General features: G+C 35.2%; 1 protein-coding gene across 3 annotated transcripts in view; it reads right to left on the bottom strand.

Annotated features, from left to right (window-relative positions):
- Positions 1-24052, bottom strand: part of COL11A1 (collagen type XI alpha 1 chain) — a 133259-nt gene that overhangs the window by 75710 nt on the left and 33497 nt on the right. Inside the window, exons 5-15 of one of the 3 annotated variants that reach the window (XM_031614702.2) lie at positions 23422-23550; positions 13416-13532; positions 12989-13135; positions 12705-12800; positions 10229-10474; positions 7651-7713; positions 5892-5933; positions 5453-5515; positions 4356-4430; positions 1639-1722; positions 1326-1382 (exon numbers count right to left, since the gene is read on the bottom strand). In XM_031614702.2, coding sequence (XP_031470562.1) covers positions 1326-1382; positions 1639-1722; positions 4356-4430; positions 5453-5515; positions 5892-5933; positions 7651-7713; positions 10229-10474; positions 12705-12800; positions 12989-13135; positions 13416-13532; positions 23422-23550 — 1119 coding nt within the window. The remainder of the gene's footprint in view (positions 1-1325; positions 1383-1638; positions 1723-4355; positions 4431-5452; positions 5516-5891; positions 5934-7650; positions 7714-10228; positions 10475-12704; positions 12801-12988; positions 13136-13415; positions 13533-23421; positions 23551-24052) is intronic. The other 2 variants (XM_031614703.2, XM_090146228.1) reach the window with 2 other exon arrangements.

The raw sequence follows: 24052 nt of genomic DNA, 5'->3' as shown, positions 1-24052 counted from the left end.
TTTTTTGTGCATATGCTAGCTACTACAATTGTAATTGACACATAATTGGCATCACTTTTTCTTCACACAATAAACCATATGTAAACTTGTTTTATCTTTTTTTCTTGGTTCCTCAGTGGTCATTTGTTTTAATTTCTCAATAGTACAATTGTGTTCTTGTCCACTTTACAGCTAGAAGCTTGTCTGGTGTAATGGAAAATGCTAACAGTGCACCTTGCGTCCATCATCATCACAGCAATAGAAGTAAAAATTACAGCAGATCAAATTAAGGAGGCCAAATATTTTTCAACCTAGCTGTGCCACCAAAATAGACAAATTAAATTTCCAAATAAAAAGACTCTTATTCAAAAATGGATGTTATACAATCTTTAAAAGAGAATTTCACTCCATGTCAGAGAATAAATATAGTCACCTGGGAGAACTCAGAAAAGAGATTTTTCTAAAATGCTTATGATTTTGGCTACACCATTTATTTTATTTCATACTACAGATGCTCTATAATAGCTTTCAAAATATGTTAAATGCTAAATAACACCATTTAGTAGACTGCTGTATCTGAAATATCCATCTTCTAAAAGAGGAAATTGCAACTGGCAGATAAATCAGGTGATTTTGGCTTGCTCAACTTCCTATCTGTTTTTGCACTTTCATTGGACATTGATTGCCCTTTTAAAGTCTCTATAGGCATTACAGTAGCAAGCCTGTTTGTGACCAAAAAGCTGTTTTACATATCCTTAGAAAAAGGGTTGTTTGTGTTCTTTGTATAGACTTCTTAAAACATACAAGCTTTCAAAATATCCCACAGGGTCATTTCCCAGATCATTCAGTATTAGCAGTACAGGCCAAATTCAGGTCTTAAGTAAAAAAAATGCAACAATTATTTTAGTAATCAATGTTATTTTTGATTGCCTATATAATGTATCTTAAGGAATTTCCAGATTCAGCTTAAATAGTGAGCCACAGCCATTCTGTACAGTCTTAGTTTAGTATATTCTTCTGTAGTGTTTCATATTTGCTACCAGAAACTTTGTAAACATTGTCACAGAAATTACTGACTGTAGAGACATATGTAGTTATTTATCTAAGACTGTTTCATAGCCTAAGTCCACCAGCGTCCAAACATTCCAAAATCTACATTAAAAACTCATTTAGTGTTCAGCCTGCTTTGTAATCTTCGAATAACAATAAAAACTGTGACCTTAATTATAGCACTTTCTTTTCAAATAAAATAAGAACAGGTACAGAGGTGCAGGCAGTGCCAGAGTGAGATCAGTGAACTTTTATTAGAGTGCTCTTAGATTCATGCCTCTGTTTTGCTTACATACCACAGGACCTGGTCTTCCAGTGAGTCCCATGGGACCAGGTGGACCTCTCATTGCAATCTGAGAAAACAAACAGAACAAGGCATCAGCTGCCAAGAGAAAGCTGTCCCAGCATACAGATCAAGACAATGTCACAATACACTAGCAAATAGGCCCTATCATTCACTCAGTAGTGAGTGTATTCTGTCATAAGGATGTCTACCATCATAAAATGATGCTTACAGCTGTTTACTTCACACTCTGAATGTCATAAAATGGAAATTCATTTGCAATTATACTCTTGTGGCAGTTCTATTTGCAAGCTCCTTGTGCTTACCCTTGCTTGCTGAAGAATAGCTTGTGCTTGAGCTTCCTGAGCTGAGATTGTTGGGCCCTTCTCACCATCTCCACCAAAGCGGAACTACAGGTATCAAAACAAGAAATGGAATTCAGAGTTTATAAAATGAAAACCACACACATTTATTATTCACTGCAATCATGTAAACCACTTTGAAGACAGAGTCTCAGTATTTAGTTCATTCCATTAACTTCAGTAAGACTGCTGAAATGGGGACTGAGGCCACTGGATCCAGTATATTTATTAAGAGTTTAGAACTGAGAACAAATCTAATTGCTTAAGTGAAAATATTTTGTTTAATGTATTTTTTTTTAAATTAAAACATGAATCAATGTTAATTAACTTTCAGTGCATTTTTAGCTATTTACATAAAAATTAAATTTAACTTAAGGCAGAATTCAATGTGAAAAAGATATTTCGTATCTAAGAGGAAACAGTTTTGTGTAATTTCTGACAGTTTTAAAATAAACTAACGAATACTCTACACTCATGATCTGTTATTGTTCATGAAACTGCTGAACTGCTGGTAGAAGCTTTGCAGTTTTGGAGAGAGACTGAGCTGTAACAAGGAGCATGGTTTTCCAAAGATATGACATGAGCACAGTGGATGTCAGGGCAATGAATCTTTCACTGCCTGCAGCAGTCTGTTTGTACGGTTTACCCATGCCCAGAGTTGGCATGGCAACTGAAGTTTTTCTTCTGCAATCATAGTAAGATCAGAATGAAAGGCTTTCTTTGGCAAAGTGATGGAAAGCTTACTTGCTTTAAGCCCCTGCAAATAAGTACCTGACTCTTCTCATATGGGAAAGGAAGAGAACTATCAAGCTTGCTGCTATTTGAAAGGAAGCCAAATGGCTCTGCAGGCATCTACCTAATGCAGAATCAACACAACTTTCAAAATATTATTCCAAACAATTAGTTATCTTGCATCCATTGAAAGAGTGAACCTATTTTTATGAATTCAAGCCCCACACATGATAACGAAGAGCCTCACAAAGGCCTCTCCTACATGTCCTTTAGGACTCAGAATGTATCTCTGAGAAAAGATAGTATAGCTACTGCCAGATTTGAATCCTACTGTTTACTCCTTTACACCAGAATGGGTTTCAAGCTGGTCAGCAGGTCATCTGTAATAAAAGGATAGCGGCTCTCAGTGGAGCCTGTAAGTGGCTGAGGGAGAATAAGCAATTAGGAATGAGAATTATGACTCTAATAGTGATGACAGCAACACTGCCCAGAGTGATAAAACTCCCAAGAAATGCTCATTAACTTGGAAATCTGCTAAAAATAAAAGTGACATTTTATACTTCAAAACATCTATCCTCGTTTTGTATGATTAAATATTTAAACAGCACCTGATTTTTAGAAAAAAACTATATCACCTCATTGCAGCTGGAACTAGACCTGGAGTATACCATTTTCTCCACTGAATGTTTAGAAAATGCAGTAGAATAGCAGCATATTTCAAACAGTTAGCAAAGATCAACCTGAGCCACAGACTCAGAAACAATATGATGTCCTGAAAATAAGATGGTTAATGAAAATGGTAAAGAAGTCTGGATGTTGGTTAAACTTCTAGGACAGAATTCAGAACAACTGAAGCCAATTAAGAAATTCTTCCTGAGAAACTTCTCTTTTAACTTGAGCTCAGACTGATTAACATCTTAAACAAAGGCTTGTGATATTTTATAAATTGACTGATCGGTATAGTGTTAGTCCACACTTACTACTTTTAATGGAACAAAGTGGTGAATCAGCCTCTTCTGGCACAGCAATTGGAAGAATGATTTGGGAATAATACTCAAGTGGCATTTTTTCACCAATTAATTATTGGACATTAAATATTTCTGTTACACAGCCAGCTGTAATAACAAAACACTAATGCAAGCATAAGATAAAAAACACTACCTTTCTTTAATAATGTTCCTTGATTGTTTCTTAAATAAAAAATAAACTTAAAATCATCCTTTCCTCATTGATACTGATGGAATCTTGCCTCTTGGAACAGAACTGAGGCTCTGAGCCTTTTTACAAAGATAATCTCACAGAAAATATTGCCCTTTCCTTTACAATTGCTTTATGATTACTCTGGTATATTATTACTTATCAAATCTTTCAAATATACACACTCTGGAATAATAACTTCCATGCACAATACATCTCATACGAAAAAGCTGCAAGACACTTTGAGAGCTTTGAGCTTATCCCTCCACCTGCTAAAACAGATGGTGTTTTGCTTAAATTCCTGTGGGAGCAGAGCTGGCTATGTGCATCTATTTCTATTCAAAGGATGCTCTGACTTTTCAGAGGACAGTGAAGTCCAATTTTAGGCAAAGAATGTTTAAAACTCTCCAAGTGAAGGAGATTTGAAAGCACACATGCCTGCCTTTGTGGAACAGCAAATTCCTTGTTTGGGAAATATGTATCAGATAATAGCTACCGTTGAAAAAATAAGGACCATTTTAGCATATGCAATACAGTCATGTAGGTTCTAATCAGGCAGCCATGCAGGAGCTAATGCCTATGTTCTGTCTGAAAAGAAAAACCAACAAATGACCTTCAAATGATTAAACCATACGAGAAACTCTACCATCTCATTCCAAAGACAAAATCAGATGAAAAAGTGAGTACCTTTACATCTACTGAAATACTATCTTTCTGGAGTCTCACTACCCTAGAACCATAATGCAACTTACCGGCAGCATTAACATGGTACCTGGGGGACCTGCTAAACCATCAGCACCGGGAAGACCAGGACGACCAGGTGGACCCTGGGAGAATACAGGGATGACAGAAAAAGGGATGCGAATGAAAGGACAGTTATTTATGGAAAACCTTAAGCTTGTATTCATGAGGCACTCTGGGAATGCTATTGTAGTAGCTACAAAAGTAGGCTTGGGGAAAAACATTCAGCAATAGGGAAGAAAACTATTCTCTCTAATTACCACACAAATTGTTTTAAAAATGATGTGAGGAGAACCTAGATTTCATAGGTTAGGCTGACTTGAGGTGTTCCAGTGTTTATTTTATCTGATACATAGAAAACTAACACTGCTGATTTTCTTTAAAAAAATTTGAATGTGTTTAATTTTGAATGGCTACATGAGTCCTACAGTTATGACTTGGAATCCATTTTCATGAACTCTCTCTTCCGTGCCCATTTAAAAAGAGCTACATTTTTGGTGTAATGTAGAGTTGAAAAAATATACCAGTGTGTACACATTTCTTACGGTTGCCAACAGGCAGTGCTACACTGATTAACACCACTGTTGTGACAACTGATTTATCAAATTGCATCTTTTGTCCCAGCAGTTTGCAGGCTGCAGTTTTACTAGATGAAGCTGTCAAGGACATGAAGGACCTGTGTTATGAGTGCTCATTTGCATACTGCATGTTTGAGAAAAAAAGTATACATTCACCAGAATGACTCTGCAATGACAGTTGCAATGACAGATCAACAAACATCAAACTGACGTGATTCCTTTTGGCACTCAAGAGTTGAAGAAAACAATGGGAAAGCTTTTTTCTATTTTAAAATTATTTACATTAAAATGCACACAGACATACAGGCAAACTGGAACTTTATTCTTTTCCACTTTCATATAGAAGATATTTCTACCATTAATTAAATATTTATCCAATTTTTCAGTTGATGTACTCAGCTAAGTAAATCAGCCTCAAATCCACTGAATTTTCTTAAGCTGTTTTTCAGTTCAGGATCTAACACACTTGCTCTTGTACAATTAATGCAAGACATACCATGAATACCAGGATAATCTGTATGTTGACTTACCCTTTCACCAGGGTCACCTGGAGGACCAACAGGGCCTTGTAAACCTGGGGGACCTGTAAGACCCTATGGAAAATGAATGAGAAATTATTATGTTGAATGATGGCTCACAGAATGTTTAATGTTTTTGAATTTTTTTTTTGTTTGTTTTGAAAGTTACATTGAATACATATTTTGAGAAAATTGCATATATTAGTGCATAACTTTTTTTTTTTCTTATGAAGATTTATAGTTAATGCTTGGAAGTATTTGATTTTCACATGCACTCAGCTTGCAGCATGCTCTCACTGAAAATGCTAGACATGATCCTTATTTACTTCCTTCTTAAAATACTAAGTCCAATACATTCCCTGTGAACTATGATGAGATCAAGAAGTTTGTTTTAACTCAAGAATACCGAAACACAATGGCAATAAAAAGAAATCGTAATTAATCTACATACAGCAGGTCCTCTTGGTCCTGGCGGTCCTTCAATGAGCATACCCTGTTGTGGGGAGGAAAAAAGATACTAACTGGTCACATCTTGGACAAAGATACCACAATTTTTCTTGCTGAACTATTAAAACTAATATTTCTTAGTTTTATGACAAACTTTCCTTAGGATATTCTGTCCACATAGTGTATTTGTTGAATAAGTTTGTGGGATGTATTACTTTTTGTCCTACAAGTTTTCAACTTCAAAAAATAATTAACAAAAGGAATGCACTTTAAATTCAGCTGCTGTAAGATGTCTTAAACCTATTTTGATTTCTTTTTTTAGGAATTACGTTGAGATCTTCATAGGTCATTTACTAGAATTAGAATCTGAATTGTCCTTTTACTTAAAAATTAGAAAGACTTCTAGGCTACAGGGTCCTTGTAGTTCTAGATACACAATAATATTTTATTTTTAATATGTTGTTAAATAATTTATGTGAATAACTCCACTTATTTTAGACTCAGGTCTTATAGCACCTCATAATACTTTTTCAGAGTGTAGATGACAGTCTGATTTCCAGGTCACCCTAAGACCCAGGAACAGATGAACTCCACTTATACCTGGCTTTCCACAGGAAAGAAGACTGGGCAAGAGAGCTGGAAGCTAGCTGTAGAGAACTCCAAAATTTTGGAGAGCAGCAGTGGGTACCTCTTCAGTATTATGGAAGTAAACTATATCTTGCAAAGTCTAAAAACCTATGCATTTTATGAGATAACACATAGTGAGCTTCTTAACATGTTAAGACAAGTCAGTCTTAACATACAGCTTATTCATTACTGTATTCCTCCATCTCTGATGAATGGTAACTGAAACAAATGCTAATCCTAGGATAGCAATATAGAATCAAAAGGAGCTCTTGGATCACAGAATCCAGAGTTTGAGATTTACATAATGACGACACATAATAGTATTTTATCATGCTTCAACTTTAGCTATTTCTTCCCCTTAATATTTTGTTCTTCATTTGCTATGAAACAGAAAACAGACCAAATTTTAAATTCTATTTTAGTCACATAGATATTTGAAAGCACTCCTTGAAAATACTAAAAGAATGAATGACACCAACACTGAACTCCTGTCACATATTAAAAAACAGAACATTTTCATATAATCTTTTTAAAATCCAGGTATATTTTATTTTATAACCATCACCCAGTAGTATAACATCCTGCAACAAAAGCCAGATTAAAACACTACTTAAAGATGAGAATATATAGGCTACTGCTCCTTTACTGCAATTATGACCAAGTTATAACCTTTGAAACAAGTATTTAATTATACCTTCAGCAGTTTGATTGCACAAGCATGGGTTAAACATTCAAGCATTTATTTAGGCTCTTAGGTGGACTTCCCAGCCCATGCTGAAACCTGTACTTACAGTGTTACCTGAGCTGGAGGTTGGAAGCTATCCCTGCACATTTGTCCAAGCAGCAGTTACACTAATTGCCCTGAAGAGAAGATCTATGCTCTGTTTCTCTCTAGACAAGAAGATTCTCCTTGTTTTAAGTGGTATGTGGTTAATCTCTTGTGAAACAGAAAGAGAAAGCTGAACAGGCTACTGTCTTTTGCCACCTTTACACAGTCCACACTGCAGGTGATTGTTTCAGAGATCACGGGTAAGGTTACTGTCATTGTATCGTGAATGACGTAGTTTGAAAACGATTTATCAACAGTGTGCAAGTTATATAGTGCTAAAGAAAAACTCACCCACGTCTGTACTTACGGGTTCAATCACGGCTGGTTCTCCCTTTTGTCCTTTTTCTCCATAAGCCCCATGTTGAGTCACCTGACCAGTAAAAACAGCCCCCAGAATGAATATAAGTAGAAGGCCTAAGGACCTGGCACAATAAAGAACTGCAACAACCGGTAACTGAAAGCTAAAGCTGGAACTGTACTGTGCTATGAAAAATATATCACAGGTACACACATCAATCAAAAATGTTTAATGCAAAAATTGCACAAACACTTTTTAAATCACTGGATATCATCAATTTGTAGAAGTAAAATTAGTGTTCCAATGGGATTCAATAGTTTGCATACCGTGGTTAGCATTAGGATTTTGGAATCTAAGATTTCTGTGTGCATGTCACAAAGTTGTTTCTTTTCATATTTGAATGAACATATTATTGGCAATTAGCAACTATTCTCATACTCTTCTGAGGTAAGCAATTAGAGATTCCCCAGCCCCAAATGGTATACAAGTATTTAACTCCATTCTTTAGTTATCTAATGAATGAAAGTAAGTTAGTCTGAGTCTGTGATTACATGGCTTAAGTGGGAGAAGAATTAAACAGCACTGCAAACATTAAATAGTGTTTAATATATAGCCAATTATGCTCCTAACTATATGAACTAGCATAACTGCAAAATTCTTTTAAGGTCAGCTCTACGGAAAGTTTTAGGTTCAGGGCTGAGACAACAGCATGACCTAAAACAACAGGTCTATAACACATGCTAATGGCAGAACACAGTCAGATTCAAGTTTCAAACAGTGAAGGAAGAAATGTTTTTATTCAATCTATGAAATACATGTTTTTCTTCAGAACTACAACTCTTGATTGGCAATATATCAACTGCAAACTAGAAATTAAATCCAGTGCTTGTCAGATGAGAATTTTTTGCTTTCAGTAGAATGATTCTGTGTTTATGCTTAAAGAAGCTGGGGATTTGAACATATCAAATGACTCTGAAGATAATGCTACAGTATTTTAATATGAGTTATTTTGGAAAGGAAAAACAGAGGTACATATTCATTGCTTGTGCATTTAATACTGATTTATGAAATTATAAATTTCACTGTACAATAGTTCTGTACATTGTACAATATAAATCAAGTAGTAAGTGGTACAAATAATTATGCTTGATTATATTCACACAATTGATTGTAAAAAAAAAGGACACTGAGTACATATTGTAAAAATTGCCCCTTTCTTGAAAGTTTCCAGGTACTGAGTACTTTTCACCTTGCCTTTTTGATCAAAGTTAGAACTTAACTTGCTTTTAAATAAATCGATACGTCATAAGAAAATTATATGATAACTTTCGTTCAGAAGTTGAAAGCATTAATAAAGCTGGCACAGGCTAGAGCCTAGGTTCCAATTCAAGCTTCCTGAATCCTTCAGTTTTGGAGCAAGGCATTTTAAGGTGAAATTTAAACCAGGGAATAGAGTCTACACAGCCATTTGCTTAATGCAAATGGTGCCTTATGGGCTCTTTCCTTTGCAGATAATCTGACCTTTCCTGTGTCATTCTAACACAGTGTTCCCATCTGTACTAGAAGGAGAAAAGTAAGCTTGTATCTCATTGCAAGATAAAGATCATTAAAAAAATACAATGACCTCAACCGCGTTTAGAAAGCAGTGATAAATGAAATACAGAAGCATGGATTTCAAGATTGGCAGAGAAAAGCAATCTCACAGCATTTGCTTTTATTTCTTGAATTCTTTGTAAACTGAAATTTCAAGTTTGTGAGGATAGAATAAAGACTGAGCTAAGAAAATTCTTCGAGTTGGAACTAGTTCTGCTTCTCGCCTCAGTCACGTTAGTTTTCTCTACGGATTCTACAGTCTGGTAAACTGGTAAATGAGGATCCTGGCACAACCAAGGGAAAATTAAAGCCTTCCTTTAAGCCTGTGTTTAAGTCAGAGGGAAAGAGAGCTCTAAAACACACACAAAAAAGAGCATGATTCACAGGACCCACCATGTCATGCTCTCTTCCTTTACACATACTGAGCTTTTAAATCACTCCTGCAAGGTCATAAAACTGTCACTGTTGACTAAGCTTATTTTCATAAATGAGTTCAGAACTCTACCTTTTGACTCATTTGTTTTTATCCTTGGAAAGTAGTAGAGGCCATATTATACTAAGTACTTGCGTACAATTCAACTTGTTAATGTAATCATATAACAATACTGATATTATTTAGTTCTTGTACCTGTTTTAAAACTTACATTCTTTCCAGCTTTAGCTCTAGTTTAGAAAGATTTAAGAATCCATGTTCATTTTTATCATTTATTCTTGAAATTCCAAATCTCTTCTCTCTTCTATTTCCCTCCCAACTTCAATCCCCCCCTTACTCCCTTCATCAGAAGTGACAAAAAAAACTGCATATAATAAAATAAAAAACTCAGAATTACTAAAACAAGTGGACAAGTTTGATCCACAGCTTATAAAAGGTAGTGTGAATACACTTTATATGTACAATGAGGTCTGTATCAGGCTCTTTAGAGCTACGAGAATATGTAACTATAAAAGCATTGCTGAGTTAAATTAATCTGCATTATGCCTTCAAATAACTTACGCTTGTTTCTGTGATATCAGTCTCTGCAGGAACACCTGGACCAAACTCCTCATTAGTAGAATCAGTCGGTTTCTCTTCATATTCTTTATATTCATAAAAATCATATTCTCCTAAATCTCCATCTACCAGAAGATCAGATTCACTGAGGTCTACTCCTCTGTTTCCATATTCAGTTTCCTCAGTTTTTTTATCATAATCCTCTCCAGTTATGTATTCTTCAGCAAATACTTCTTCAACAGGGTTTTGCTATTCATATCAGTAGCAAAGATTTGGGAATAGGAGGAATATGTGAGTTAATGTTAGTAAAGCAATATAGGCATATGCTCAACCACAATGATGACTTGCCAAAAAGAAGAAGGAACAGTAGAACTACAGCACATTGTCTTTTAATTAGAGTCTGAAGGAATGGAACTCCAGTCTTTCAGAGTAATTAAAAGATCTTTGTATACATAGTACAAAGAAGTAATGCTTTCATACTTTATTTTCTTTTAATTACCAAAACCTCTGAATTCAATATACCCAGTACATTATATGTAATGCTTGCTTAATGTTACATTAGTGCCAAATATAGCTAAGTTTCTCTGCTTGGTTTCACACATAGGTATTCATGAATGAACACATACACAGTAGTGAACAGCGAATAAATTCAGAGCTAACACATGTATTGTAACAACCAGTGAATAAATTCAGGCTTGTGTACAATAACAATGTGCAGACAGTGCAAGCACCACTTTTGCTAAACCCAGCCACCTTCATTATCCTGCATCTACAAATCCCAATGCCAAGCTAAATGTTTCTTTTCCTCTTTTCATGATTTGCAGTTAATTTATCATTAGAGATGTGTCAGTCATGTCATTTTAAACATATTTTTTGTTGAGTCAAGTTCCCCCTGCAAAACTCAGATTAATTTTAACATTTCTCAAAGTTCAGTGTTGCTTGTAGCTTCTAACTTTGATTATGCAGAGTGTCAAACCAAGCAATCAACTTATAAGCATACTTATAAGGATGCTGTATCTGAGATGTACAAAACTATTTGTGGAAAAAGAATTGCTTTATTCTGTTACGAAAATCTCTTGAAAGGATAGTTTTGAAATGAATCAAAGTTAAGATATTGCTAATATGAGATGGTTATTCCAGAGATGAACTACTATGATCTTAAAAATATATATTAAGAAGCTAATCAACATTCAGAGACATTAAAATGTAGTGCAATTAAAATAAAGGCCAGGTTCTAATTTGACAGTTGTCTAATTCCATTAGCTTCAGGACTATGAGTTTTCCCTTATAGTAGAGTAAACACTAGAGCTCTGAGCCAATTCTTAGCCAGATTTATGCCCTTAAGCAGAACCATTCTCATTAAGGACATAATTTTGTGCTTTGGATCTTATCTCATTACAATTGTACTAGTGTACAATTAGCCTATTATTGTCCAAGAAGCAGAATAATTCTATATTCCTCAATCTATTAACATATGAGAGGTAAACATGAGACTTAATACAAGAACATTTTACACTAGAATAAGTAAAGTATCTCTTAATTCACGTTCACCAAGATACATAAAAGGAAACCAGGAAAACAAATGGGGATTCTCCCTCTCTTTCATTTTGCTCTTTAAATCAAAGAAAGTGATGAACAAAAACTATCCACAACATAAAGACAAAATACCTTGGAATTTCAGGGGTCAGTTTTGTACATCTTATAAGCAACATATTTTCATTTGCAAACAATATGTAAAAGAAAAATGACATTTCCTCTAATCAGTCATCTTTTTTCTAAAACTAGAGTTAATTAATATGCAGACATATTAATCAACACTGCCTTTTAGGTGTAGTAATGTTAAAACAATAATGTTTAGGCTTGTCATTGTGGATTTCTGAAAACAGAGTTTATACTAAGTTGAAATAATCATTTTATCTTTTTGATCATTCAAAACACAAAGTTTCATTTGAATAGAATCCCAGTGAGAAATAATTAAGTTTTATTGGATGAAAAACTATTAAAACGAGGCTTTGTTTTCTGACTCAACCTCAATACATAGCTATGCTTGCATTTGTTCTTTTCTTTAGTTAGGCTTGCTTTATGCTGCATCTTAAGAGTGACACAAAAAATTGGAAAGTGCACTTCCAATTATAGCAGGAGGACTGTGTCTACAATTTAACCTAATTTATACTAGACATAGCTCCATTCATATCCACACTGAAAGCAACAACCCTGCATTCCCACAGAATTAATGAATGATTTTCAGAATCATAAACTTTGCATGAGTTCAGCAGATCTTAGAACCAAGGGGAGCTTTGCCCAGGAAAATATTAGGTTCTGATATTGGCTGAGAAACCATAAAATCTTATTAATCACTAATACAGATACATTTATCTTCAGAGACTGATATTCTTCCTTTAACGGTGTGTTGTTTTGGTTTATTGACACCTGACAGGTAAGTATATTTGCCTATAATTTTCTCAAGCGTTCTCATTACCTCATTGGCTTCAGTAGTTCTGGAGGGAGCTTCAGTTTGGGGCCCGTAGTCATTTTCAGCTATGCTATATTCTTGAAATTCATCAACAATGTTTGCCTAGTATTAAAGAAAAAGTACATTATTAAAAAAATCCTGTAGGAAAAATCAAGAGATATCACTTTTATTCAGGTTATGTTATAAGCCAGATATTCATCTGGTGGGGTTAGGTCTATTTTTTTCTCATTATCAGAGATCTTCCAGTCTTGGCCTGGGAAAGATCTTGATTTTTTCTTTGCTACCTTTACCCCTAGTTTGTCTTTTGTTGCTGCTTGATAACTTTTCTTCTTCTTGGATGCATATTTTTCAGATTTTTTTGTTGTGGCCTTTTGGGGTTTGTCCTTTGAGCTAGTGGCCACTGTCCTCTTCTTCTTTTTGACCATGGCTTTCTTTTTCTGCAAACGTTATGAAAGATGGAATGGGAAAACATAAATAAAATGAAAAGAAAATGAATGAATGAATGAATGAATGAATGAAAGAAGTATATATGAATGTGAGATGAATGCTGTCAGTTGTGAGGCCTTCCATAGCTAAGTAAAAGTAAGTGTTAAAGCTGAAGAGAAAAGAAATGAGTAAAAGAAAAACATTAAGTTTACATACAGATGACACAAATTGACAAACCACATGGTAGGGGACAGCTGGACACCACAGAACAAACAGATCAGATTCTGTTACCTCTGTTTGTGCTATTGTCTCTTCAAACAGTGGGGGTCCCTCTGTTACAGAATCAGTTTCTTTATAATCTGCATCCCCATACTCATAGTCATATTCGATAAAATCTTCTGGTGTGTACTACATAGCAAATGAAAAATATGAGGCATTCCCATGTTAGTGGTAGCAAATTAGATTTGCAATATTGGAAAGCATCTTAACCTTTACCTAAGACTAAAGCTTAAGGTGATTAAGATAGCATGAACAATTAAATATAACTGGGAGGAACAATACAATTTCTTATTCTTCTCAAAGCACAAGGCAAAAATAAAAGTAATAATATAATATATTATTATAATATATAATATAATATTATATTATATATATATTATTATAATATATAATAATATAATATAATAATAATAAAAAGAAGTATTAGTGTCAGGAAAAAAATCTTTTATTGGACTGAATAGAAAGACTCAGCTATAATTTGGATTACTGGAAGCAACAATAGATGTTTGTGAAACAATATATTTATTTAATATTTTAAGTACAAATAATGCCTCTTTTACCTATACTCTTTTTTCTATGTTTTCAGGCAACCAGAAGAGCTGAAGAGATGCCAATATCTGACATGAATAGCATAAGTGATTTCAGATTCAGGAAAGAGCCTACAACTCACAGATAACCATGGTTATCCTCATGTTAGGAGAGATTTAGTTCCGAAGACCAGGACTGCTCCATGATAAACACTATCTGAGCAATTACTTTACTGATATAATTTCATTTAAGGCCAGATTCTCAGTTGCTATAAATTACTCCATAGCTCTGTATTTATAATAATAAGTATCAGGCAGAGATTTGGCCCACAAAAATTTTACAAGTGAAAATGTGCTTACAATTAGCTTATGTAATTTTATGACACTAGCTAGGGAGCCGGCAACTCCTGAACTATAATCTCAGCTCTGCCATGAAGGTCTAGATTAGGCATACCAACTGCTACTCATCACAGCTGAGAAGAAAGTGTTTTTACTTACTACCTCCATCATGTTTGAGGATACAGGGACTGATTGGTCCTGTAAATTAAAGCTGTCTCATGTCTGCTACTAATTCTTTTTACATCTCCAGGCAGCCAAAAGGAGGTGAAATCGGGGCCAGAATCCCACCAATTTAATCCTTTTCCATGTTTAGAATATTAGAAACATTCTAATGTGCATAATGGGAACTAATGACTTGTGAAATCTCTTATTTCCAGCTATAAACCAGCATCATTGCTTGAAGAATGAAGACAATATCTATTTGTTTCTTCAGACTGCTGAGAGGATTGCACATCTAAATGATTCCGAGAATTCATGGAAGTAATAAATAACATCAGCAAAAGAATAAGCAATTTTAGAAAAAAGATATAAATGAGATTTAAAAAAATGTCCATATTCTAAAATATATTCTACTATGTGACCTAATATCCGGCTTAACAACTTACTTTGATATAATTCCTGCACTTCCATTGAATACATTTTATTGAACATAAAATACGGAAAAGTTTATTCCTCAGGAAATATGGGAATAACATTGAAAGGCCTTGAACAATTAGAAGTCATAGAATCATAGAATCACCAAGGTTGAAAAAGACCTCCAAGATTATCCAGTCCAACTGTCCATGTATCACCAATATTTCCAACTAAACCATGTCCCCCAGTACAACATATAAACATTTCTTGAACACCTCCCAGGGCAGCCTCTCTGGGCAGCCTGTTCCAGTGCCTGACAGCCCTCTTGGAGAAGTATTTCCTAACGTCCAACCCCAATCTTCCCTGGTGCAACTTGAGGCCATTCTGTCTAGTCCTATTGCTAGTTACATGGGAGAAGAGGCCAACTCCCATCTCACCACAAACTTCCTTCAGGTAACTGTAGAGAGCAATACTGTCACTCTTGAGCCTCTTCTCCAGGCTAAACAATCCCAGCTCCCTCAGCCACTCCTCATAATACTTGTACTCCAGACCCCTCACCAGCTTTGTTGTCCTTTTCTGAACACGCTCCAGGGCCTCCATGTCTTTCTGTAGTGAGGGGCCCAAAACTGAACACAGTACTCAAGGTACAGCCTCACCAGTGCTTAGTAAAGGGGGATGATCACTTCCCTGCTCCTGCTGGCGACACTATTCCTGATATAAGCCAGGATGCCATTGCCCTTCCTGGCCACCTGGGCACACTGCTGGCTTATGTTCAGCCAAGAGCAAATAGTATTCCAGCCACTCTGCTCCAAGCCTGTAGCATTGCCTGGGGTTGTGGCCAAAGTGCAAACTTGACGCTTGGACTTGTTGAACTTCATCACATTGGCCTCAGCCCAGCTATCCAGCCTGTCCAGATCATTTTGTAGGGCCTTCCTAGCCCTAGGCGGAACGATGCTTTCTGCCAACTTAATGTCACCTGTAAAGTTACTGAGGGTGCACTCAATGCCCTCATCCAGGTCATCGGTAAAGATACAGAACAGAACAGGCCCCAGTTTCAACCCTTGAGGAACACCACTTGTGACCGGTTGTCAGCTGGACATGACTCCATTTACCACCACTCTCTGGGCCTGGCTATTCAGCAGTTCTTTACCCAGCAAAGAGTGTAGCTGTCCAAGTAACGGGCTGTCGGTTTCTCTATGAGAATAGTGTGGGAGACAGCGTCAAAGGCTTTGCTGAAATCTAGGTAAACTACATCCCTTTACGTGAGCTTCTGTTACTTCAGTACTGTGAGTTCTCTGAGTCCTATCACAATCAATAATTTCCTTTCTTTTTTTCATTACATACATTTCTTGTATTGAAGCCAGCTTTTCTTAAAATGAAGATTGGTTGTTTTTTAAGAAGTTGACATTTCCTACTTGATTGTCCCGTTGAGTATTTCTATGTCTGCATACATATAAACCGATTAGTCATGAGATCTGCTAAATAAATAAGAAAGAATGTCATATACTTTTGGTAACTGTCCAAAACTATATAGCATATTGATATAAGAACTTAAAACTGAATTTAAATAATAAAATATTACTGCTTTAAGTGAAGAACACCCTTTCTCTAAAGTATACTGGCACTTTTAATCTGCCTGTTATGTAATGTAAAAAGAGTTTTGATTTCCTCAGTGATATCACTGGCATTACTTAGAGAAATAAGTTGATTCTATTTACACTCTATCAATCCAGCAGTATTTTAAGCTCAAAACTGATAAGTAATATGTGATTGTTCTCACTCTACTCAGTAAATTAAGATTCCATCCTAAGAGCAGTAAAGTTAGTGAAACATTCTTATGTATGGCATTATCCAAAGGCCTCATGGGCAGTGATTATACATTTTTACAGGTTTTCGGACTTGTGAAATTTTGGAAATGCAACTGAATACAACTTGTTTCTAATGAGCTATGCCACTGACATCCAGAAAACAAAACAAGGTGAAAAGTTTCTAGACCATAACCAACAGCTTAAAGAAAGTATAGAAAGTACATAAAAGGTAGGCTAAGTGTCTGTGATGAATTGTGCTAACTATGCAGCTAATAAAATTACAAGACTAAATGCTGAAGTTGACTGGAAAGAAAAAAAAAAAAAGCTTGATATTTATGCTACGATCTGCCAGCAGTATAGTTTGGAAAGCCAGATAGTTATGAATGAGAACTAGAAAACATTCATACATACCCATGAGAATATGAAAAGATCTGTTGCATCATGTAAGATAACAAAAAAAAAAATTATAATAATTTTACTTTGCAGGACTGTGCTTTACTCACTTCTATTAATGAAAATTCAACTTTCATATGGTACATTTTGTTTGCTATTATATGCAGATATACAGGCAAAATGAACAGGAATAGATGATAAATGAGGAATGCCAGTTTCCAGGCTGGAATCTGAGTACTGCCAAGGAAGTGAAGGTTTCCATGGACATTTCTTTCTCTCTCTCTCTCTTTTTTTTTTTAAAGGCACAGTATTGGAGGGACATTATGGAGAGATATGGGAAATTCTCAGAAATCTGTGGTGGTTGTACTATTAATTAATGTAGGAGAAAGCATTTGGAATTTCAAAACTACTTAATGGAAATGGAAAAGCCCCCTCTGCAACTTTCTAAATTTAGCCAGGACTATTAAGTTTAGCAAAAAAGTCAAAACAGGCAATGAAAGCAAGTATGACAAAGATGAAGTTTGTCATGGAAGACAGTATAGCTTTGTTGCTATGTATCAAAGGATGGTCTTATTGGCCAGTAATGCAGGCAGAGAATGAAGAAACTGGAAGAGGATTCAAAGAGATGTTCAGGTTGTAGAAGATTCTGATGATCTTCCTATGGGTACAGGCATAGCCAAGTAAAAGTATACTTTGATTGATTGCTTTAATTCTACTAAAGTTGAGCTCTGTCTATACTAGCTTACCAATCCCTTTATAGTGCTGCATATGGGAAGGGTTATAGATTGACTATGTGCTCACAGTAATAGCAAACATATATAACTTTATACACTTCTCCAAATATCTACAACATTGACTACATGGCATTTTAACTTGCTTAGGACCTCAAATTGGACAACGGCTAAAACATGAGGAGGGATTTCAGCTAAAAGGGATCAGGTAACACATTTCAAATGTAATGTAATTTTCTGTTGTTTGTCTTTCTCCTGTTGTAAGACCACCAATAGTTACAGAACAGACATTCTTGTAATGAATATTGCATATGACTACTTTCTTACAAATGAAAGGAAGAATAAAGCCTGCTGTTTCTTGATGAGACAAAATCTTTCCACTATGACCTCATGCTTTCTTTACCAGAGTGATTATATTGCACTACCAGATCACCATGCTATTCCAATAAAGAGATGAACTGTTTTCTTCATCAGATGAATTTTAGAAGCAGATCAGCAGCACACAAGGCCCATTTCAACTGTGGAATGACTTAAATATTCTAAGAGCCTTACTTTGAAAATGAATTCTTCTGCTATCCATACAAAAACTATTCAAAAATTGTCTCCTGTTCCCTAGGTGTACATTTTAACATTTTTTACTTTCTTTCAAAATTATGATGAACCAGCAATTCATATGCTAAAGTGAAGAACTGTGAAGCCCATTGTTTATTGCATCAGCATTATACTAAGTCATCTATCTACTTAAAGAGCCAAAGATTACTATGAAACATTTTAGACTCTAACTTTTTACAAAATGCAATAAAACAAGGGATTTCAAGCATAATAGTAGTTTCAAATTCTGATGCAATAATAAAAAGAAATAAATGGCAGTAGATGTCAATCTTAGGACAGAAGGAAACAAAAATATTTAGAAGACAACATTTTCTACCTCACAGTCTTTACATTATTTATAATAGTGATATTGGCAAGCCAGATAAAAGGAGAGAAGAATAAAATTTTCAACTTTCAAAGGCAGCTTCTGTCAAAATAAGAGGACACTTAAGGCTCTAAATTATGTATCTATACAAATAAAGAGTGCTAGGAAGGTCGCTATTTTTAACAATGGCCAAGGTAGCAAAATGTAATTTTAAACATGATTGAAATTAAATGTGGTTTTCTGAAGAATATAGGTTCTGATCAGTGGAACACCTGAAATAAAGAATACTAAATAAACATCCTCTGAAAGGATGCCTGCAATTTGAGTGTGTTCAGGAGCCATTTGCATCTTTGATTTAACAAGCTCATTTCATCAAAGACAAACATTTCATTTCTTCAAATAATCCATTAGTTTGGGATAGGTCCAATATAAATGAAGCAAAGTTCCTGTGGGGAGCCATTTCTTAAGCACAAATGAGACAGTGTGATTTACTGGGTTGCAGCAAAATCTTCCAAGAGAAAATCTGAAATTCTGATAGCTGGAGTTGTTGAAAACTAGATTTGCCAACACTCCACAAAATACACTTCCCAACATCGATGAAGATGAAGACTGACCTCGTCTTTCCCTAATCTAATTTCTGTGAGCTGGCCAAACATATGCAATTGAAGGGGAACTGAATTTAACTATATTTCCATTTATAGTAGAAAGTGTTGTGAAAACAAGACAGAAGCCAGGCTATTCATGAAGTATTTATAAGAAAAACATAGGCATATAACTTCCCGAGGAATGAGTATCCTTGATATTTTTAAATTATAATTTCATCTGCATATTCAATTCTTAATAGCTAATTTTACAATGCTGTGCTTGATTATCTACAATCAGATACTCTTTTTCCTCCAGAAGCAGATTTTTCAAGTAACTTTTAGACACTACTGCTTTGATGTAGTGACAGCAATTGAGGTCATCACTCTGTACTTAATGCGTTATGGAGGTTCATATCTAGATATTTGCCACCATAAACAAGTACAGTTAATGCATGCTTCAATTAAAGCATACCTTCAAAATGCAAATAAATGATAATAAAGAATAAAACACCCTAGTACTTTCACATTTGCAAATGCCAGACTGAATGGTTCTTAAGGCTGAACTTGGGTGTCCAAGTTTTGGCTTGCCTGAGCTGCACTGAGTGAAGTGGAACTGTCTTGGGCAGCATAAAAAATATATGATATAGTTGATTATACATCAGATAACAACTTTTGAAAAATATTTTTTATTAAACAACAACAACAAAAAAAAAAAAGAACAAGAAAAACAAAGAGCTGGTAGGATATTTAACCACTGTGTATGTTTTTTTCTTGAAACTAATGTGTCAGTATCACCTTTGATGCAAGAGGTTAAAATTCTTAATGAGATCTCAAGGTATTCATCAGATTTTTAAATGAAATTTTATTCTACCTATACTTCATCCTTGAAAACAGTTGTTCACAAATGTATGTTACGCCAAAAAAGCGATGACATCAATAAGGTGTGACTTTAAAGCAAGGGGTATTTTTTCCTCTGGTGAAATAGGTCTTATAAAAGTCTAGTAGAGAGATGATCAGTTTTTTTCTTTGAGTTGAATGTCTGATTCCAACTCTATACATTAAATTTAACAAGTTGAATGTATTGTCACTGAAAATGGCATTGCAAATATGTAAAAATTGATTTTTTTCATAAATCTTGAAACCTGTTCTCAGATTCCCTATACATGGTCAGAAAAGCAGAAAAGCTATGAAATACATATTGCAAAATTAGATTGTAATGTTTTTAATAATTTTATGATTTTTGAGCTTTTTTGAAATGTTGAAAATTACAAAATTGGTCAGCACAGCATAAGTATTCTGGATATTTCTTCCGCAGTGAATGTGTTAACTTATGAAATTACTTTATGAAATAATTATTAAACTAGGGCTTGTTTTAAATAAGAAAACATGCATATCTGCTCAATAGAAAGAAAATGCCTGTCTTCACACAGGCACATATACACATGTTTAGTATGTTGAAATATTGTTATTGGTAATCACTGTGCCACTGCATGGCAAAATGCAATGTGTAATACACGAGTTTCAATTTGACTGTGTGTGGTAGATGTGAGAGAAGGATTTAACACTACACTGCCCTCCTCTCCACAGCATTCCTTTGTCTGTGCTCAAGCTACACGCAATTGACTCACAAAAAATATTGCTTAAATAACATAATGTTAAAAGTGTATGGTCTTGTGGGTCCATGTTACTAGCTGTCCAGAGTTGCGTGTAGCTTGCATGCTTGATGTGCCTGTTATAAATGATATCTTACTCAAAATGCTCAAGGAGAACATTGTCAATCTTTTGATGTTATGGTTCCTTTTCTCTGTTTGGTGCTCATCGAATGTTTCCAATAGATGTGAAGTATGTAACTGGGCATTCTGTATGATGAACATAGAACTATATATGTGAACACTCATAGCCTTATTATAATTATAAAACCTTATTTTTCTTTTGATTTTTGAATAAATGTTCTTCCTCAACTGATGTCAAACAATTTTGATATAGTATAGGAACAATGCTTGGCAGCAGGAAATTTAGCTGATCATCCATTATGGAGAGAAAGTAGACCCTGGGGTATTTTATTTACAGCCTACATTCTTTAGAAACTCTAAAATACAGTCTAATAATTCTCCTGTAGCCAGTGCTAGTAATTGAGCCCAATTATTCACTCCTAATTTATCCAAAGAATATACTCTGAATCTAAAGGCTGATCACAACTGATTCTGTGGACAGCAAGCCTTGTCTGTGTGCATTACGCTGATGAGTAGGGACAAATACTGTCAATGGTGGCCAATACATACAGGTATTTGTAATCCAAGACATGTTAATTTCTGCTTAAGAGTTGATGTGAATTTGGAGATAAGTGTTTTCCTTTTAGTTAATATGTTGTAAGCATTAGATACGTTGCTCCCCTATTCACTCTGTTGACTAAGGGATTTTAACAACCTTTCCCTCAAAGATCAGTTTATTAGACTGACTCCTTTCAGTCTTATTCCAAAATAGAAAAGCCTTAGCTTATTCAAACCTTTCAAGTCTTTACAAAGAAAATAAAAGCAGAAATGTCCCAAGCCATAGAGAAGTAAGTACCAGGGAAGTTCTGCAGAAGAAATGTCATATTATTTGAAATTAAATTATGACATTTAAAAAAAAAAAAAAAGCTAGCTTCAGTTTTATTTCCATAAAATATCAACAATATGATTTTAGCCTGATTTGGTCTGGAACATAGCGCATGGAGATCTGTATAACTAAACATACAGACAGACTGTTCTACGAGGGGCTCATTAGCAGAACAGACTTCATGTACTACCATGTAACTGTCATGCCCCTGTGAGCATGTAATTAACTTCACACATCTTCAACTGGAAATCAGATGCAATGATGTGGCAGCCTATATAGGAACTGTTAGGTCAGGGCCTGAACCAGTCATTTAGCACCTGGTGAAGGGGTGCAGCCAGGCCAGGGAGCACAGGTGGAAGCAAATCACCTGTGTGACTGAAAGGGTCCACCCCTCCCTAACCTCTTTTAAGGGCTGGCAGCTGCAAGGGAAGTACCTCCACTTGGTCTCCTTTGGAATGTTTGGCAAGCTTTGATCCTTTAAGAAGGGGGTAAGAGATTCCTTCTTTATTACTGGATTATGACCTCTGCATTTTGTGGTTGATCCAAAATGGGTTTAAAGCAGCTATGTCTATTATTGCCTCTCCTTACAGAGCCCCTTAAAACCAAGTTTGTGGATCTGTGTACTTCATAACATAATTTTCAGTCAGATACAATAAGTAGTAACAGTAAATAAAGTTATTGTGCATTAAGGAAAATTTCTGTCCCCAAATTGGCTCAAAGCATGTATCTGAAAACAATTCAACAAATTTTTAATGCTGGCTTCTTGAGCAGTCAGTAAGAATAATCACTCAGGTCACACACAGTTAACTGAGAGCCAACCAACTTCCAGAGCCAAGTTCAGTTAAGACAAACCACCTTTTACAAAAGATTTCCAACTCATAGTGAAAGTATGTGAACAATTTTATTATAAGTATTTGGAATATGTATGACATTGCATAAAGCTGCTGACCCTCAGAGGTTTAATCTGGGACACTATCTTGCCATTATTGAAATGATTAACTTACAGTTGTGAGAACTGTCTACAGTGACAAATGGTTTCTAAACAATTTTCATATTTCTGAGGAAAATGCCAACATTGATTTTATTCCTGTTGATTTTATTACCTGCTACCAGTGGATCTGGCTTTGTGACTACAGCTTATTAGAATACAACATTTCTAGCAGAAGAATTTCATGGCTCTAACATACTCGGATTGGATCTCCTGTATCTTTTTAAATATGGCATTTGAAGGTACTTAGCATCACTGAAATCATAAATATACGCAGGAGGAAAAAATAGATACAACTGAGCACAAATTGCTATCTTATTTCAAAGAATTAGTTTAATGCTGTTAAGAATGTTGGTTATTCAGATATCAGTATGATAGTTGCCTTCAAATACTTGACATAAATGATTGCATAGAAAAAACTAATGCACTCCTGCAGCCTTTCTTCCTCATGTCTAGAACAAAGTATGCCATTTAGCTGTAATTAAATGCTCCCTGGGTAACTTGTATTCAGCACAACCACTAATGTGCAATAAATCTTTTCATACATGACTGATTACTCACCTCATCAACTTGAGGATCTTGAGCCTGAGCAGCATTAGGCACTGGGGAATCGCAGTCTGGACTATAATGCTCGCAATAGTCATATGCAGCTCTGGGGTCAGCTATAATCAACAACTGCTGGATCTCACCCTGTAGGAAAGCATATGTAGGTTAGACAACATTTGTTTTTGTTATTTACCATTCATCAAAAGTTTTCATTTAGAAAACGGAACGAGGCACAGAATATAAGCACTAGGTATTGGCACGTTATTACATATGTAAATATAACATCTACTTAATTTCTGCTTCCGAATAGCATCCTAACTATTTTTCATAAGACAAATGGTTAGGTGTAAAATTCTGTCTGAACAAACTGTCTGCCTTGGAAAGGAGAGGGTGGGAAGGTGTAACTCCTGCTCTGTCATTTTCATGCTGTTTGTTTACTTCTTCACTGGGAGCTGGTCTAAATTCCTAAGATTTAATTCAGGGCACTTCCTACTACCAGCATGCAGCTCAGCATGCAAGTGATCAACAGTATAATTGTGAGAGTTTGGATCACATCTGAACTCTTGAAAAGAAGGAAAACAATAAAATAGGTTGCTCAAGAAACAAACTTTATATATCATGTATAAAAACAACATTGCACTAAAGA

Source organism: Phasianus colchicus, chromosome 9 (genome assembly GCF_987193195.1).
Source record: "Phasianus colchicus chromosome 9, bPhaCol1.hap1.1, whole genome shotgun sequence".
In the NCBI taxonomy this organism is placed as follows: Eukaryota; Metazoa; Chordata; class Aves; order Galliformes; family Phasianidae; genus Phasianus; species Phasianus colchicus.
The sequence above is the reverse complement of the archived record's forward strand: the minus strand, read 5'-3'. Positions and strand labels throughout refer to the sequence as shown.